This window comes from Spermophilus citellus (genome assembly GCF_964194105.1).
Source record: "Spermophilus citellus genome assembly, chromosome: 13".
NCBI lineage: Eukaryota > Metazoa > Chordata > Mammalia > Rodentia > Sciuridae > Spermophilus > Spermophilus citellus.
Window position 1 is genome coordinate 114,861,855 of NC_138193.1, and position 18,010 is coordinate 114,879,864.

General features: G+C 43.1%; 2 protein-coding genes across 2 annotated transcripts in view; one reads left to right on the plus strand and one right to left on the minus strand.

Annotated features, from left to right (window-relative positions):
- ADI1 (acireductone dioxygenase 1) overlaps positions 1–18,010 on the plus strand; it is a 214,875-nt gene that overhangs the window by 58,140 nt on the left and 138,725 nt on the right. The gene's annotated exons all lie outside the window — the stretch shown is intronic.
- TRAPPC12 (trafficking protein particle complex subunit 12) overlaps positions 1–18,010 on the minus strand; it is a 60,709-nt gene that overhangs the window by 38,219 nt on the left and 4,480 nt on the right. Inside the window, exon 3 of the mRNA XM_081264931.1 lies at positions 12,216–12,332. Coding sequence (XP_081121057.1) covers positions 12,216–12,332 — 117 coding nt within the window. The remainder of the gene's footprint in view (positions 1–12,215; positions 12,333–18,010) is intronic.

The following is an 18,010-nucleotide window of genomic DNA, read 5'->3' on the forward strand; positions in this document are numbered from 1 at the left end:
TGAGCCCAAGGACTCGGCTTCTGATTGCCACACGTGGAAGCAGTGTGAGAAGTGACAGGTCAAGGAAGTCCTCGCTGAAGGGATGGGGATGCAACGGTCAGAAAAGTAAAGCAACCAGGTTTGGGAAACAGAAGTTTAGGTATAAAAGTTAGAACAGAAACCACAAATATTAATCCAGGCACTAACTAAGTGCACAGCACAGACTGGAGCACTTCCCTGTGATATCATCACTCAGCTCTTGCTGGTGTCCTGCACTCCCAGCTCAGGCAGGCCCTTCAGGCTGCATCACCAGCTGCCTTGCCCACCTCTGGGTAAAGGCACAGGGGATTTTCACTAACCTGAACGTATAGCTTTGGACTACAGCCACAGGCCCAGGAAGCTCAATGACATCCATTATGCAATTGGCTTCACCTCTGAGTCTCACTGGTGACCCCAGAGCTTGAGATGATGGTGCAGCCTGTCCTGCCTCTAGCTGAGCCCACCCTTCTGCCACCTGTCACTTCTGCTCCTCAGGTGCTCCTCCAGCTAGTCAAGGACTCCTGGCACAGCTCCTGCCTTCTAGGTGCCTTCCAGCCCACGGTGAAACTACCCGCTCTGCAGACCAGAGCACATGTTCTCTGTGGCCCCAAGGGACGGGGTTCAGCTCTTGGCGATAAAACAATCTTGGATAACAATGTTCAGTAGTACCCAAAGTTGAGTGTTACCAGCAGAATCTACTCCTTAGTGCATAATCCATGTGGGTCTAAGGGTAGTGGTGGTAGAAAGGGGGAAAAAACTGAAAAATGCTCCTAAAGGGCCCCAGATGGAAACAGGGTGAGAGTCCTGCTCCAGGCATACACCGTGCCTCAGCACTCTGCCTAAGCAGAAGGCGGGTGGCACTCCAAGTCTGCTCTGCGTAGGTGTGGTGCTGGGGATTGGACTCAGGGGTGTTCTGGCTCCAAGGACATCCCAGCACTTTTATCTATTTTATTTTATTTTGAGACAGGGTTTCACTAAGTTGCCCAGCCTCAAACTCTCGATTCTCCTGCTTTAGCCTCCTGAGCATCTGGGAATTCTAAAACCAGCACGCATGGCTCCAAGTTAACTTTTAATTAGAACTACGTCCTGTCCCTCCACCAGGTAAGCTCCTTGGGGCAGTGGCCTTGTCCAGTGCACTGCTGTTTAATTTCTATGAGTATTTCATCACTGTAGCATGTAAGACATCCAATCAACTGTGGAGCAGATACAAAATTCACAGTTTTACAAAAGTCAGTAAGAAATAAAATAATAAAAGCAAATGCCTTTGGCAGCCTAAGAAATTAGAAAAACATTTCCAACGAAGGAAGGTGATATTAAAGCAAGTGCACTCTTGTTATTGAAAACTAATATGTAATACAAGCCTCAAGACTGACCCTTCTCTTTGACTTAGTAATTTGTTTTCTAAAACTTATTCTAAAGAATCATATATGCAGAAAAGAGTTCTGTATGAGAGGGCTCAATCCCAGGGTATTTATAATAGCTTCAGATTTTGTAGCTACTAAAATATGTTTTTTTAAAAATATTTATGCCCATAAAGCATCTGTTTACTTTTTAAAAATATATACACCTTTATTTTTATTTATTTTTATGTGGTGCTGAGGATCGAACCCAGGGCCTCACACATGCTAGGTGAGCGCTCTACCACTGAGCCACAACCCCAGCCCCTAAAATTTATTTTAGTAAAGACTTTGTTTCCTTTTTGTTTTTATCAGTGCTTTATAGTTACACATAACAGCAGGGCTCATTCTGATGTAATCATACATGCGTGAAACGTAATTTGCTCCATTTCAGCTCCCAGTACTTCCACTTTCCCTCCCAGTTTTTCCTCCCCATTTCCCTTCCTCTACTCTGCTGATCTTCTAGTAGAATACTGGTATTCTTTTTTTTTTTTTTTAAAAATTGGTGCTTTACCAAAAAACCAAATAACCCAATCAATAAATGGGCCAAGGACCTGAAGAGACACTTCTCAGAAGAGGATATACAATCTATCAACAAATATAAGAAAAAATGTTCATCATTGTTAACAATTAGAGAAATGCAAATCAAAACCACTCTAAGATTTCATCTCACTCCAGTCAGAATGGCAGCTATTATGAAGACAAACAACAATAAGTGTTGGTGAGGATGTGGGGAAAAAGGCACACTCATACATTGTTGGTGGGACTGCAAATTGGTGCAGCCAATATGGAAAGCAGAATGGAGATTCCTTGGAAATCTGGGAATGGAACCACCATTTGACCCAGCTATCCCTCTCCTTGGTCTATATCCAAAGGACTTAAAAACAGCACACTACAGGGACCCGGCCACATCAGTGTTTATAGAAGCACAATTCACAATAGCTAAACTGTGGAATCACCCTAGATGCCCTTCAATAGAAGAATGGATAGAAAAAATGTGGCATATATACACAATGGAATATTAATCAGCTATAAAAGAGAATAAAATCATGGCATTTGCAGGTAAATGGACGGAGTTAGAGAAGATAATGCTAAGTGAAGTCATCCAATCCCCAAAAAACCAAAGGTCGAATGTTTTCTCTGATATAAGGAGGTTGATTCATAGTGGGGTAGGGAGAGGGAGCATGGCAGGAATAGAGGAACTCTAGATAGGGCAGAGGGGTGGGAGCGGGTGGGAGGGGACATGGGGTTATTAGTGATGGTGGAATGTGATGTTTATTATTATCCAAAGTACAGGTATGAAGACATGAATTGGTGTGAATATACTATGTATACAACCAGAGATATGAAAGATTGTGCTCTGTACCTGTAATAAGAATTGTAATGCATTCCACTGTCATATATAAAGAATTAATTAAAAATCAGTGCTTTATAGGTATATGCAACCAATGGTAGAATTCACTGAGGAATATTCCTATATGTACTTAGTGTATGATTTGATGAGTTTCATTCTGCAGTTCCTCCCTTTTCGTGTCCCTCCTACTTCTCACTCTCCTCCTTCCACTCCTTTAACCCTCCTCCTATTTTCATGGGGTCTTCCGCTTTTTCCCCTTATTTGCTTCTACATATGTTGTTCTCTAGTTCCATTCATTTCATTCTTCTACATAATGGGGTAAAACTGCATTGTGAATGCATACCACGTTACCCATTCATCTGTCAATAGTACCTGGGCTGGGTCCACAACTTGGCTACTGTGAACTGTGCTCCTATAAACATCAATGTGCCTCTGTCACTAGTATTCTGATTTAAGTTAAATTGAGAATGAAGAAAAGATGGTAGGAGACCATGAAGGAATATTCCAATTTGGGATAACACTAAGAGCCCAAATCTAAGAACCACTGGCCTAGATGAAGGCACTGAAAAACAAAGAGTGTGCAACGTTTTCAATGAGGGAATACTATAAAATGTCCAGACCTTAGAAATGAGATGGAAATCCAAAACCAAGAGGAATTTAGAGCTGTGAATAGACAAAATCCAAAAATATCCTCAAGACATGTGCAGCTGGGTGTGGTGGCGCATTCCTATAATCCCTACAACTTGAGAGGCTGAGGCAGGAGATTAGCAGGTTCAAGGTCAGTCTCAGCAATTTAGGTCCTAAGCAACTGAGCAGGACTCTGTCTCAAGGTAAAATAATAGTAAAAAAGGGGCTGGGAATGTAGCTCAGTGTTAAAGTGCCTTTGGGTTTAAGCCCCCCAAAACAAAAGACACATTATAGTTGAAGTACCTAATGTACAGAACAAGGACAAAATTCTAAAAGTCACAAGAGAGAAAAGGTAGGTCACATTTAAAGGTCAATTAGAATTTCTACTTATTTCTCATGCCAGACCCTAAAAGCCAGAAAGCTTGGAATAAAATTAAGCCTTGAAAGACAACAGGTGCCAACTAAGATTGCTATATCCAGCAAAGCTATCCCTCAGAATTGAAGGCAAAATAAAACCTTCCCATGATAAGAATCTAAAAGAATTCATAACCACTAAGCCAGCACTACAAAACACATTCAATGAGATACTACACTCAGAAGAAATGAAAAATAAATAGCAGACCCAGAATATGGATGACTCTCACTAGAATACCCAATTAAAAACTCTTTAAAATGGGAAAAATTTTAAAATAATAAAAAGTCACAAAACTAAGCATAATATGAAACTGTGTAGTACCTATGCAAATATACATGTATCATTCATCTTCATACATATAGGCACTATGTAGAACATATATAAACATGTACATTCATATGTCCACACACACAACATATATATGTGAATATACGTGAAAATGGTAAAGGCAGTGGTTCTGTGCATAATTTCTTTCTAATTTTTCTGAAGCAGACAAGAACTTTGGGCAATCAGGAAAAGAGTATCTTGTGAAAGAAAGGACAGGCTATATACCCACCAGAGAAACTTCAACTATCTGGCTTTCTGGAAGTGGGCCACGTATGGGCATGCCCGTCCCTCTACTGTGGTGATGGCCTCAGGGGGACCACAAACCATCTCTTACCCAGGACAGCACTCGACACAGAGAAACAAAATACATGCTCCTTGAAATACAGACTTTCAAAACCAAGTACAGAAGGCACAAGTTACTAAACATGGCAGCTAAAGGAGAGTTTTTTTCTTTGCCCTAAACAACATAAGGATTTAGATCCATAATTTGCCTTCTACCTCCATGGGTTCTCACCTGAGGATCCAATCCCCTGTAGGTCAAAAATACTTACCAAAAAAAAAAAAAAAAGTCTGCAGTGAACATGTAAATACTTTGCTTTCTTATCTTTATTCCTAAACAATAATGTGTAACAACGATTTACAAATCATTTACGTTATAGCAGGCATTATAAGTAACCTAGAAAAATATCTTAAAGTACACTGGAGGATGTGCATAGGATACATTACACAAGGGACTTGAGTATCACAAGTTTGGCCCCCTTGGGGGTCCATAGATACTAAGGACCACTGTGGTGGGGTGAGTTCCCTGACTTCTGTTTTAGATGCCTGTACAGCTCCCCATGAACTCAGCTTGACAGACCTCAAATTAGAATTTGTGTGGGTACAAAAATGTATGAGAGGGCTGGAGGTGTGGCTCAAGCGGTAGCGCGCTTGCCTGGCATGCGTGCGGCCTGGGTTCGATCCTCAGCACCACATACCAACAAAGATGTTGTGTCCGCCGAGAACTAAAAAATAAATATTAAAAAAATTCTCTCTCTCTCTCTCCTCTAAAAAAAAATGTATGAGAAAAATCTGTTCATAGATATTTATATATTTTTGAAACAAACAAGAAATATTACACTGTGAATGTTCCTATCTCATTTTATATCCAGTATGTATAGGCACCCACCACCAGTAAAACATTTAAATGTGTAATAAAATTATTTGTAAGAACTTTGTGATAATAAAGTGCTCCATAAATGATTAAAAATAGTAAAACACATCATATAAAAAGCTTTCAGCACTTGCTATGATTTCATATACAAGATGTGTTTTCTATATCTCAACTAGATCACAACTATTAAAAATGAAGCAAAAACCTACCATCTTAATTATTCATTGTTTTTAGTAAGTACAAATCTTCTAAAAGGTGGCATCTAAACTAGAAAGCAGAAATGTTTATGCTCCTATTTGTCTCTTCCAATATAATTTTCCCACAGATGACTGACTTAGATTTACTTGGATAATTGCCACTATTGACTAAGTGTGCATTATTAGGTTAAGCAATGTTCTGATTCGTATTGATGGGTCTATAAATGATAAGCAGTCATATCTAAACAAACTTCCACGAACCTGAGAACCAATTTTATAGACTAAGAAGGACCCAAGTCCTTGCAAAAATTAATAACACAAGACGGCCCATGACAGGAACCTGGTGGGCTTGGCTACTTTCCTCAGACAGAGGGAAACTCAGGCTGCACGTGGGCTAGCCTGTTGGAGGACACAGAGCTTTGGGCAAAGGGGCAAGGACTGGGCTCAGATGGGAACTTGGGGTGGAGTGCTCACTCACTGCAGTTCAGCTCAGGTGACTAAGCTCAGCTCCTCCACTCACTCACTCAGATCTGGATTACCATCTGGTCTGAGAGCCAGCCAGGCCAGTAGGGAAAGAGAGATGGGAGTAATTTTCCTTGTGTCACAATTGATTTTGTGTACTGGGGACTTAACCAGGGTGCTTTTACCACTGCGTTGCATCTCCAGCCCTTTTTATTTATTTTATTTTGAAATAGGGTTTTACTAAGTTGCTAAGATTGGTCTTGAATGTATGATCCTCTTGTCTTAGCTCCCTGAGGTGCTGTGATTACAGGTGTATGCCACTGTGCCCAGAGATCTGTGTCACAATTTTTAAAGAAAAAAAAAAAAAAGGAATGAGAGGAAAAAAAAATTCTCAGATGTTAGAAAAGCTTGCCATCTCCAACATATACTTCCCCCCATTTTTTTTTCCTGATGAGAGGATACAAAATGCTTACTTGGCAACTGTTCAAGTTTACTTTGAATTTCAAAGACATTTCCAGTATAGGAAGGTTCTTCCTCTCACCAATGGGGGTCAACCAAGACCATAACTGGGTCACCTTGCTGAGGGTAGCTCTGCCATCAGATCCTTCAGGGGCTGGGCAGGACATGAAGGCCACTTCAGGGCCACATGTTCCCAAAGAGTACTGAAAGAAGGGGCACTTTGTAAGGGTGTGGGTGGGGCCTCAAACTAGTAAGGACAGTGATGTCCCCAGGCCTGCACCTGACAGGACAGTCTGCAGGAGGACACTATACTGCTGCCAGGCTAGGGAGGGCGGGCTGCAGTGTACAGAGCAGGGTAAGAGAGGTGTGTGTGGAATAAATACATGGAAGAATATCTAGGTCAAGTACCAAAAAAATTTGGTCAGATCAAATTTTGCTGCCCAAAGTGATTTTTGGTCTTCAGGACTTTCCTAGACTGCGGAGTGGTAGCGAAGGGATCATCCACCTGTGTGCAAACATAAAGAAAAGCTAGTGCACTGCAGACAGCATTGTGCAATTGTTCAGCTTTTATTGCTGAACATTATTTTTGAAATTTATTCATATTGATGAAAGTGGTTCCAGCTCATTTGTTTCAAATGCTCCTAAGCATTTAATTGGCTGTATATAACAGTTTTCTTTTTCTTGTTGGCTATTGCAGTTTTTAATGAAACCTTTGGCTAATACAAATATGTAACAAATATTCTTGAACATGTCTGTTTACACCATGTCCAACTGGAGTGGGACAGTTGGAGCAAAGGTCACACAAGGCACTCGTTTGGGTAGCCACTGTCAACTTGATCTGCAAAGCGTATGGTCGTCACACTCCTGCCAGCAACGCACGCTGCCCTCCCTTGCCAACTGGTGCTGCCAACTTGCTGGGCTGGAACGCACGACATTCTTGTTGTATTTACACTTCTTTAACAAGAAGAGAGGCTGAGCACTTCCCATGTTCACTGGCTGTCTGGCTTCTAGTAATTGCCTCTTCAGATCTCTTCTCTGTTTCTCTACGGGGCTCTTTCTTTTCCTTATTAATTGAAGGAAGTTTTCTGTATCCTGGATACAAATCTGTCAGTCACAAGAACTTCAAGCATCTTCTCCCATCCCTTGCTCCTTTTTTAACTGTTGTTCATGGTGTTTTCATTGTACACACGTTTTAGAATTATTCAAAGTAGCAAATTTATTAATCTTTTCCTTCAAGGTTTAAATTTTTGGACCGTGTTTAAGAAATGCTTTTCTATCCTGAGTCACTAAAATTGCATTTTATGAAATTAAAATGTTTTGATCCCAGTGACTTAGGAGGCTGAGACAGAGGATCACAAGTACAAAGACAGCCTTAGCAACTTAGTGAGAACCTAAGCAACTTAGCGAGACCTTGTCTCAAAACAAAACAACACAAAACAAAACAAAAAAATAAAAAATAAAAAGGGCTGGGGATGTGGTTCAGTGGTAATGCATCCTGGGTTCAATCCCCAGTACCAAAAAAACCAACAAACAAAAAAGCTTTGGTTTAGAGACTTATTTTTCCCCATATAATTACTCAATAAGTCAGGGCCACTGTATATGGATTAGTTCATTCTTTTCTGAATAACTAGTAATTCCTGTGTTGATCTGCACAAGTGTGTCGGTGGTGCTGCTGTGTTGATGCCTGTGTACTATTCTTTCTTGAGCTGATGACTGTGTGGGAACTAAGGCTGTGGCCACTCTGGCCTTCATCCTGCTGCCAGCAGACAAGAGCGCCTCGCTTAATTTCCCTCCTCCCAACTGCAACAGGGTGGACATTTCCCTGGCTGTGCACACCAAGTACCTGTGTTGGGAGATTCATTTTACCCAACCTATGGCCTTGGTCTTCTGATTTTGGGACATGCATGAGAGGTGGCCTTTTTATTAATGAGGAAAGGTGGAGAGGAAAGTATGCTGGCCTGTGCCCGGCTCTGGGCAAACTCTCCTGAAGTTTCAGGCAGGACTGTGCTGGAGGGATGAGGAGACCCAAGGGCAGGCAGGAGTCCGGACAGAGTCCTTACAGGGTATAAGGATGTAAAAGGGACCTAACTGCACTACCCAGAGGGCCAGGGCAGGAGTGTGCTGCTGTGGCTTGAAATTCTAGTTACTTATCTCCTCCACGTGTCTTTGCTGTTTTTACCACACTGTTTTCCACCTCCCCTCCTGGTCGTTCTTCTACATTTTTAATGTCAGACATCAGAAATACTCGGTGAAAAAAATCACCCTTTAGAATTTAAAGTGTTCCACATAAAACTTTAGGTTGCATGGAGAAAATGTTATGAAAATCTTGTAATTACTGCATATGACAGCAGAACTCTGACAATGAAGTTGTCTTGATAGGATAAAAGTGCCTAAATTTAAATAAATATTACTTTTCTAAAACTAGGAAATAAGATATAGACTGTATTTGAAAAACTGAACAATTATACCTTACAACTTCCCAAAAATAAGAAAACTAGTCCAATAAAAATCACTTAAGTAACATGGAAGGTACATGGCTTTTCTCCATTTCAAACTCAAAGGGAATCAACTGTACCTACGATTCCATTAAAGAAACTGAAGTGTCTTCCTCCTCAGGCTGTGACATTCACTCCCCGAGAATGACAGCCCTGGAACATACCGACATCACTGAGGAACACACATTTGGAAGCTCTTTCCTAGTCTTAGACAATGGGAATTATTTTAGGACATAATTAAAATACCAGGGCAAGGAAATGACTTTGTAATAAATATAGTTTCCACTTAAATAAGTTCTCCAGTTGGGACCCTCAGTAAAAAATCTGTAACAGCTTTAACTATTTTCAATGTATCAAAAAAATCTGAGCTATTATGTGTATTCACTAATACCAGGAATCATCAAAGAAGGCAGAAAGACTAAGTGTGCTGAGGACATCAGTTCCTTTGGACGCTGGCTCTGTGGCAGTGTTGGAATACTACTATAAAGCGAGGCCATTCCTCAAACGCTCCTCACTCATCGTTACTATTACTTATGATGGTGGACTATAGCAAGGTTTTGCAGCCCGTTTAATAAAGGGAAGAAGAAGCACCACCTCTCACCCATGGAATGGTCTACTTGTGTGATCAGTTCACACGGGCCATGGAAATGGCACCGGGGACAGGGGCATATCTGGGCCGTGCAGGGTGCAGGGGGATGGGCAGTGGGAGGGCACTGGTGATGGGGGGATGTCTTTCTGTGCAGAGTGCAGAGGGACAGCCAGTGTGGACAGCACTAGTGACTGGTGACAAGGAGGAGGTCTGGGATTTTTCCTTGGCTAACCACTTTTCTAGGTCTTAGTTTTCTAATCTGCAAAGTCAGAACCTTAGGCCTACATTAATTTTTTAAAAATTGTGAAAAGCAAAACTCATACACTACTCCCCTTCTCCTCCCCTACTGTCCTTTCTGTACTTACTGATGCAGTGCTATGTGCCTGTCAAGGGCCAACCATACTGGACCCTGGAGATCAACTGCTTAGCTGGGTGACAGATGCTTCCTGACTGTCCCAGTGCTAGGCAGATCCTTAGTTCTTACAACCTTACTCTGCCTATGCCCCAGTTCCAGCTCTGGACACTGACACCAGTGACCTGCCATGTTCCACGTAATACAGGAGGACAGACCAGAGTAACTAAGAGCACTCTGCAAAGGTCCAGTGCATTCTCAAAAACAGGCTCTTTTGGCAAGACCCAAAAAAGACCTCTGAGCAAAAGACCAGGGGTCAAAGGAAGAGAATGATTGAGAACGATCCAGACCGAGGTGCAAGAACATGAGAACTGAGCTTTGGAAGGAGGTTTTTCAAGTGCTTCCTCTCCTGGCTCTTGCAGGAGACAAGAGAATGTGCCGACAAGAGTACATCAGGAAGTAAAGGCTGGAGCATTGTGTTCAGAGGACAGGGCCCCAGGGAGCCATGTCCTTGCTGACGTTGGCATGGGGGCAGCCTCTGCCCGCTACCGTGTGACCTTGGGTCCATCCTGGGCTGCACTGTCAGAGCTGGAGTTGCGGCCCATGTAGGGCAGCTCCAGGTGACCTGGTCATCGCAACAGACAGCTGGATTCTTCCTGAACCAGGAAGGCTCCCTACAGAGGATGGAGGTCATAGAACTATACATGAAGATGTGTACAAAGGTGTCTGAATCCAAGAGAACCTGCCCATTAGGAAAAAGAGTCATGATACTTTGTTAAATGTTAATGTTAAAGATAAAGAGCTCCCTCCTCCCCATAGCTCTGGTCAGGACTCTGCCTCTCTCAAGCGTCACTGATTTCTGGCAGAATGGGGACAAGTCATGTACCTAACTTTCAAATCCTGATCTAAAGGTAGAGCTGATGAAATGAGAAAAGGAGAGGGCTGGGGCTGGAGCTCAGTTGTAGAGAACTTGACTAGCAGTGGTTGAAGCACTGGGTTTGAGCCTCAGCACCACATAAAAATAAATAAAAATAAAGGTATTGTGTCCATCTACAATAAAAATATTTTAAAAAAGAAAGATAAAGGACAGGGATTATTCTATTCCAAGATTTTTCAAAAGGTCTCTGTGCAACTAAGTGATCTATGTACCTCTGGTGAACACAAAGCTGGCCACCTCTACGTTGAGACTGAATCTTGAGCTTCTCCCAAATAAACAGAAGACCTCTTTCTCCTTCTCACTTATAAGTTCACAGGCTTCACTTCTGATTTAAACGGGTTGCAAAGTTAAATCTTCAATAAATCTCAAAACCTCTCACCTATTATATCCTTAGTAACTGAAACTTGCTTAAAATAGGTGAAGTTTAAGCCAAGTACTGAAGAAAAGTTACAATTAAGAAAGACAAGACAGAGAACTCTTAAAAAAAGTGAAGTGAAGCACGACATCCCACTCTCCCGTTCAAATAATGCTGAAGTAATGAAATAATGCTCATCTTTCAGGCTGTCCCCCAAATAAAGAGTAGATATTCCAGATAGTGCACTACTGAACACAGGCAGGGTGAGGACAGGATTGCAAAGCTGAACTTTTGGGCAGCTGCATGGACTTCTTATTCCCAAGTAAAGCAGGTAATTGTTCAAATTCCCTCAATATAGCCCTTCAGGGACTGTGCTCAGACTCAGGAGCAAGGTGTCCACCACAGGTGACCAGCTGGACAACCTCAGAGTAACCCTAGAATGCATGAGCATGGCCCTGGGCAGAGGAAACAGGGTTTGAGAGTGTTCATTTACTGCAAGGCTCCCTTGGGAATCCCTAATGAACCGTGCACTGCACACACACAATTTTCTTATCCTGGATAATCTTGGAAAGCACACCAACACAATTAAAGTTCTTTTTGCTGGAAAGAAACCAACATATGGGCAGTGGTTACCAGTATTAAGGAATTTCAAAAATCGACTTAAGGAATTCATGACAAAATTGAAAAATGTTTAGGAATCCGCCCATTAGACAATAACCTACCATCCCAAATGGAGAAAATGAAGTATACTTAAAAGAGCACAAAATCATTTATCTGTTATATAACTAATACAGATAAACGTATTAGTTACATTTGATGAGACATTTGATCTAAGAATATGCTGCTTCAAGTAATTTGATCATTTAAAATAATGGCTTTTAAAGTAACTGGATGTAAAACAACCAGAATATTAATACTATGCTTTTTGCTTCACGAGATCTGTACCTATCCAACAGAATTTTATTGATGTGCAGGTGCTTCTGGTAACATAATCCAAGTAATCAGCTTCTGGGGAAAAATGCAGGACAGCAGGTGGGACAGCACAGAGCATGCTGACCTCAGGCGCACTGCTACTCACAATGAGCTGCTTCAGGCCCAGGAAGGACTGCTCCACCGAGCTGGCGTTCAAGACCTGCCTCTTGGCCGCAGCTTTCTCACCCAGGAAGCGAAGCATCAGGTCTTTAACTGCATCTCCCTGCAAAGGGTGTGAGGAAACTAATTAAAAGCCGCTTTTACTCCATGGGCTCACGAAGAAAGCAACAGTGGTTCTAATAAAGGAAAACTTCAGTTAATAAGAAGCTAAATTACTGCAACTATATATTTAAAAAAAATGAACATTTTTAGAGTTGCTCTTTACCTTGAGGAGGAAATGGTAAATCACCACTATGTGTACCAGGCTTGAGCAAGAGGTGACGCCATGCCAGAAGGGCTTCCTATGATGGGCTCACTGGAGTGTGAGATGACACTACTGGGGACTGAGTACCATGTCACGGTCTGAAAAGAGCTATGTCCAATCCTACCTGTTCTCCACCTGGCCTGCAAATCCAGAAGGCCTCCTGGTCAGAGTGAAGAAGTATCACTGCTGCTGGGGAGGTCCACCCTCTCTTCCATGCTAGCCAAGCCAATGGCGAGTGAAGACCTCCTCATGGCCTTCCCTACCAGGCTGGGCTCGCAGGGTGGGAGCACACTTTGAGATGCTCATTTGCCTCTTCCCTCGGGCATTTTCAGAATGTTTCCTAAGTGGAGTCCTTTGATTATGCATATCTGGACATGGCTATAGAACACTGCAGTAAAACCTGAGGGACATTTCAAAGGGAAATCGTGGAAGGGCAAGGAGCGGAGGTGTCGAGAAGCACCAGGACTAAGTATGGCAAGAAGTCTCGGCTGGCAAGAAGCCCAGGACTGACCAGAGCAAAGGGACCAGGCAACTCGGGTTCCTAAACCATGTGATCCTCTGCAGCTACAGGAGAAAGGCAGAGCTTATCTGAGCTGCAAGCTACCAAGTCAAATGATATATGGGGACAAGTAGCCACATCAGGCTTGTGCCTAAAGAACGGTGGCAACACACACACCTCAGTACTGTTTGGGCAGTTGTACTGGCCAAGGGAGAGCTGAGGCCCGCCTGCCTGACATGATGCTTCTAGGAGTCAGCATTAATGACCTCGCTAGAGTGCTGAGCCACTGCTACAGGCATCATGAGAGGTCGCAGGCAGCCAAGACAAAGAGCAGTGGTGGACAGAACTCTGGACTGACTTTCTCCCTTCTGGAGGCGCTACTGCCTTAGGAGAGCTACCAGTGGCAGGAGAAGCAGCTCTGACTTTCCAAAATGCCCGAGGCAGGCCCAGCCCAACACTGTGCTCGGGCATTTGGCAGGCTGTGGGCGCTGACCCAGAGCACAAAGGCCTTGAGGTCTCCCAGATGAACTGAAGAAAGACATTAAAACGAGGATACCCTCAGAGGGCAGGGGACAGGCAAAGCCCAAATCTCTCCACTCAGCCCAAAGCCAGCTTCCAGCCACAGGAAAGCTAATGCAACACCACAACGGACAACAGGGAGCTCGTGTGAAGCAGGTGGAGAGAAAGTCCACCAGGACATGCTCTGGTGTGGACCTCACCACCCAACCACCTGCTTCTGTGCTGACAGAAGGTCCCGACACTTGGAGTGTGCTGCTCCAGGTTCTGTTTCATCCTTGGTCACCAAAATCAAGACAGGATCACTTGCATTGCAGGTGGGTAGCAGGTCCACAGCCATCTCAAGCTGGGAGGACCACTAACATCTGCTCAAGGGAACCCAGGGTCATTCTCCATGGTCAGACCACGAGTGAGATCCTGGTATTCATATGGGGTCTCCTCCACGTCCCCATCCTCGTCTGGGACAAAGTAGACCTCATAACATTTTGCTGATTTTAAGAAATCCCTCAAGTTCTAGCTGAATCCAGCCCCAGTGCAGCATCATAGCTCTCCAGATCCACAGGGAAGCTTCCTCTCCTCTTTCTGGTGGGTATGAGGGAGGTGGGAACACAGTTCCTTAAACTTGTGTGCCATGGTCACCTCAGTTTAGGAATACACATACACATGGAGAGAGTAAATGATTTTAGCTCTGTATAGTGAGTTCATATTATAGTCTTCTGTGGATTAGTCTGAAAATTTACATACAATTTGTATCACAATTTATTAGAAAATGGGCTTGGAACTTCCTTACAAAATGAAATTGCCTGCTGGTGCAATCATAAAGGTTACTTACCAGCAACGGCTCAAAGCTTCTGAACTACAAAATCAGAGGGCTTTCACGCTAGAAAATTGGTCATGCACCAATTTCTGATCTCACTTCACTTCAGGGACAGAACATCTCAGTTTTGCTGGGGCACACTGTAGCCTGACTAATAACTCTATTTGTGACCTTTCTGGCAGCTGGTATGGCCAAGTGTCTAAGCTCTGAGCAAAGGGACCGAGGGACATAGGTGGATACACGCTGTCCTTCAGGCAATGCTACTCAAAAGGAACACTGTTGTGTCCCCCTCCTGATGATGAGGAGATGTGACAGGTGGAGGAGCTTCCTGGCCTCTGTTGAGGCATTGGAGTCCCCCCACAGCCACATACCACTGAGCCTCCCCCAGCGACATGACGCCTGTTCTGCTCCAGCCACAGGAACGTGGGCTTTCTTTGTTAGTATAGCTTGGTCTGCAGCTCTACTAATAGATGCATCAAAGCCTTTCAGGTAAGAAAATGAAGCTACAGATGTTCAGCGAATTCACTAGGTTACATAGATGACTGGCAAAGCAAGCAATTGAGATCAATTCTTCCAATTCAAGCTTCTTTCTATGTTCAAGATTGCTCGGTGGAATGTCTATGTATTAGGCAATTTCTAGAACACTAGGGAAACTCCTATGGTTCCTAAATATTCATTCTGAAGCCTAAAATTAAGACATTTGATTCCTAGTACTGTTTTTAAAGTGGCTAAAAAGAAATTTTATTTTTTAATTAGAAATGTTTAATTGACATGTAAGGTATACAATGTGATGCTCTGATATACGCATGTGTGTACTGACCACCACAGTCAATGCCACCATTGCCACCTGCAGTCATGGCTCATGTGTGTGCTGGGGATATCAGGATACTTAAATCTGCTCTCAAAGAGCTCAAGCAAACAATACTATCAACTAGTCATCATACACATGCATTTGATGTCCTCCTGCTCACCCTGAATAACTCAAGCTTCGAACCCATTGACCAGCAGCTCATTTCTCCCTCCCTTCCAGCCTTGGAACCCACAACCGCACTCCCAGCTACAAGTTCAATTCTTCTAGATTCCACATATAAGAAGGACTGCAAGCTCAGTTCTTCTAGATTCACATACAAGAAGGACTGCAAGTTCAGTTCTTCCAGATTCACACACAAGAAAGATTGTAAGTTCAGTTCTTCCAGATTCACACACAAGAAGGACTGCAAGTTCAGTTCTTCTATATTCACACACAAGAAGGACTGCAAGTTCATTTCTTCCAGATTCACGTACAAGAAGGACTGCAAGTTCAGTTCTTCTATATTCACACACAAGAAGGACTGCAAGTTCATTTCTTCCAGATTCACGTACAAGAAGGACTGCAAGGTCAGTTCTTCTATATTCATACACAAGAAGGACTGCAAGTTCAGTTCTTCCAGATTCACACACAAGAAGGACTGCAAGTTCAGTTCTTCCAGATTCACATACAAGAAGGACTGCAAGTTCAGTTCTTCCAGATTCACATACAAGAAGGACTGCAAGTTCAGTTTTTCTAGATTCACACACAAGAAGGATTGCAAGCTCAGTTCTCCAAATTCACACACAAGAACGACTATGGGCAATTGTCTCTCTCTCTGGGCTGCTTCATTTAGCCTCTTGTCTTCCAGGGCCATATAGGTTGTCACAAATGATAGGATTTCCTTCTTTTTAAAGACTGCATAACAGTCCATCATGTGTACACACCACACCTGCTTTATCCACTCCTCCAGAGATGGACACCAGGCTTGACCCTCTGTCTTGGCTATCAGGAATAAGGCTGCACTGGACATGAGGATGCAGGCAGTTCTCGACAGATTTCAATTCCTTTGGAAACAGCCAAAAGGCAGGACTGGTGGGTCCTGCCTTTTTTGATTTTCTGAAGACCTCGTACCCTGCTTTCCATAAGGACATACTACTCTGCATTCCTGTCAACACTCCTGTTTCTTGTCTTTTTGGTAACAGTCATCCTTACAGGCATGAGGTGACGTCCCTTTGTGGTTTTCATTTGCCCTTCTCTGATGATTAGTGGTGGTTTCTAGTTCTTTAGCCCAAACAAAGTCTTTCTGAGAGCAATAGAATTAGAGATTTATATGGTAGACAGGAATGCTACGTTACATAAGACAGGGCCCAGAACCAAGGAAAAGCGACTCTGAGTTCGGGTACTGGCCGTGTCATGCGCCAGCTGCATCAGGCAATTGCACCTGTGGAAATCAGCTGGGTTCTCTGCTGAGTTACATTAAGGAAAGTGTCTACTATCAGACTGCTCCCCTGGTCTGGGCTGGCAGGGCTGGGCTCATGCCCTCTTCCTTAGTGATCCCAGCAGAGTGGACGCCTGGGACGCAGCACCCCACTGTGAATGCACCAATTGTGTCACCTTTCTCAAGCAACAGATACTGTCCACACCTCGGAAGCTTTGAGCCCATGGATGGATTGAAGACGACACAGTGTCAGTGACATTCTGGCTTTCTGGAGGCCTCAGGGTTTCCGACATAAGGACTCTGGTGGTCTAAACAAGGAGTCTTGACATAGACCTTGTGGGCTCCTTGAAGGAATCCTGTCAAATCCAAGCTTTGGGAAGGCTGAGGGGAAGGAGAATAAAGCGGAACCGGATGAGAAAGCAGTGAAGGGCATCCAGGTTTGAAGCTGCCTGCCAGGTTTCTTGACCGGTAAGAGGCAAAGCCCTTACAGGAGGTCTGCGATGTGGCCCAGGAGCAAAACCTTCACTACCCAACTTCCACTTTTATTTTTATCTCCTCTCTGTCTCTTTTCTGAACAAGGTTCATACAACAATTCTCTGACTTTCATTCCTTACTGGGTCCTAAAATTTCTTATTTACTGTTTAAGAAGATCAAATGCCATCTGTAACTACAATTAGTTGAAAATGCACATGCTCTTTGTGTGATGCTACTATACTTGGAGAAAGTTTTACAAATTTACTTCTACTGCCTCTAATTTAACTTAGACTGCTATAAAAGTCACTTAATAAAGATGCAATTTTTAAAAAACAATTTTCCCATAAGAAGGGGTCTTTTAATTAGATATTAATAGAGGAGAAATTTGAGGGGAAACTCAAATATAAGTGTTTTAGGAAGCTAATTTAGCACACAGATCACTTTAACAGTGTCAGGAGAAATTCATCATCAGAAAAATCCAACAAAGGGTTGGTTGGCGTCTTAAAAACTTGGGTGTTCAGAACGCCAACAGCAAAACTCTTCTTTGTTATGCCAACCCAGTTCTCAACAGACACGCACTGTATTTCCATTCAAAGTAAATCTCAATAGTCTTTTCTTTCTATTGCAAGAGTGAGAAGTTTTTCGAAGGATAAGATGCAACTGAAGAGACACTGAACGAGGAAACATCTAGCACGTCTGTTATATGTCCAAGTTAAAGGTATTTCAAGAATATTCTGAGTTCAAACTCTATACTTACCACGAGATTTCCAAAATAACCACTGTGAAGTGCAGGAGGTGTGGAAGACACATCTTCAGTACTTAATGAAGGCTTGGCTCTGGTCATGTTTATGCAGTGGTGCTCTGTGAGGCCAGAGCCTCTACTGGTTCTGTACTGGGGCATGAGTAACTGAAGGCCCATGCTAAGGAGGACCCATCACAGAGG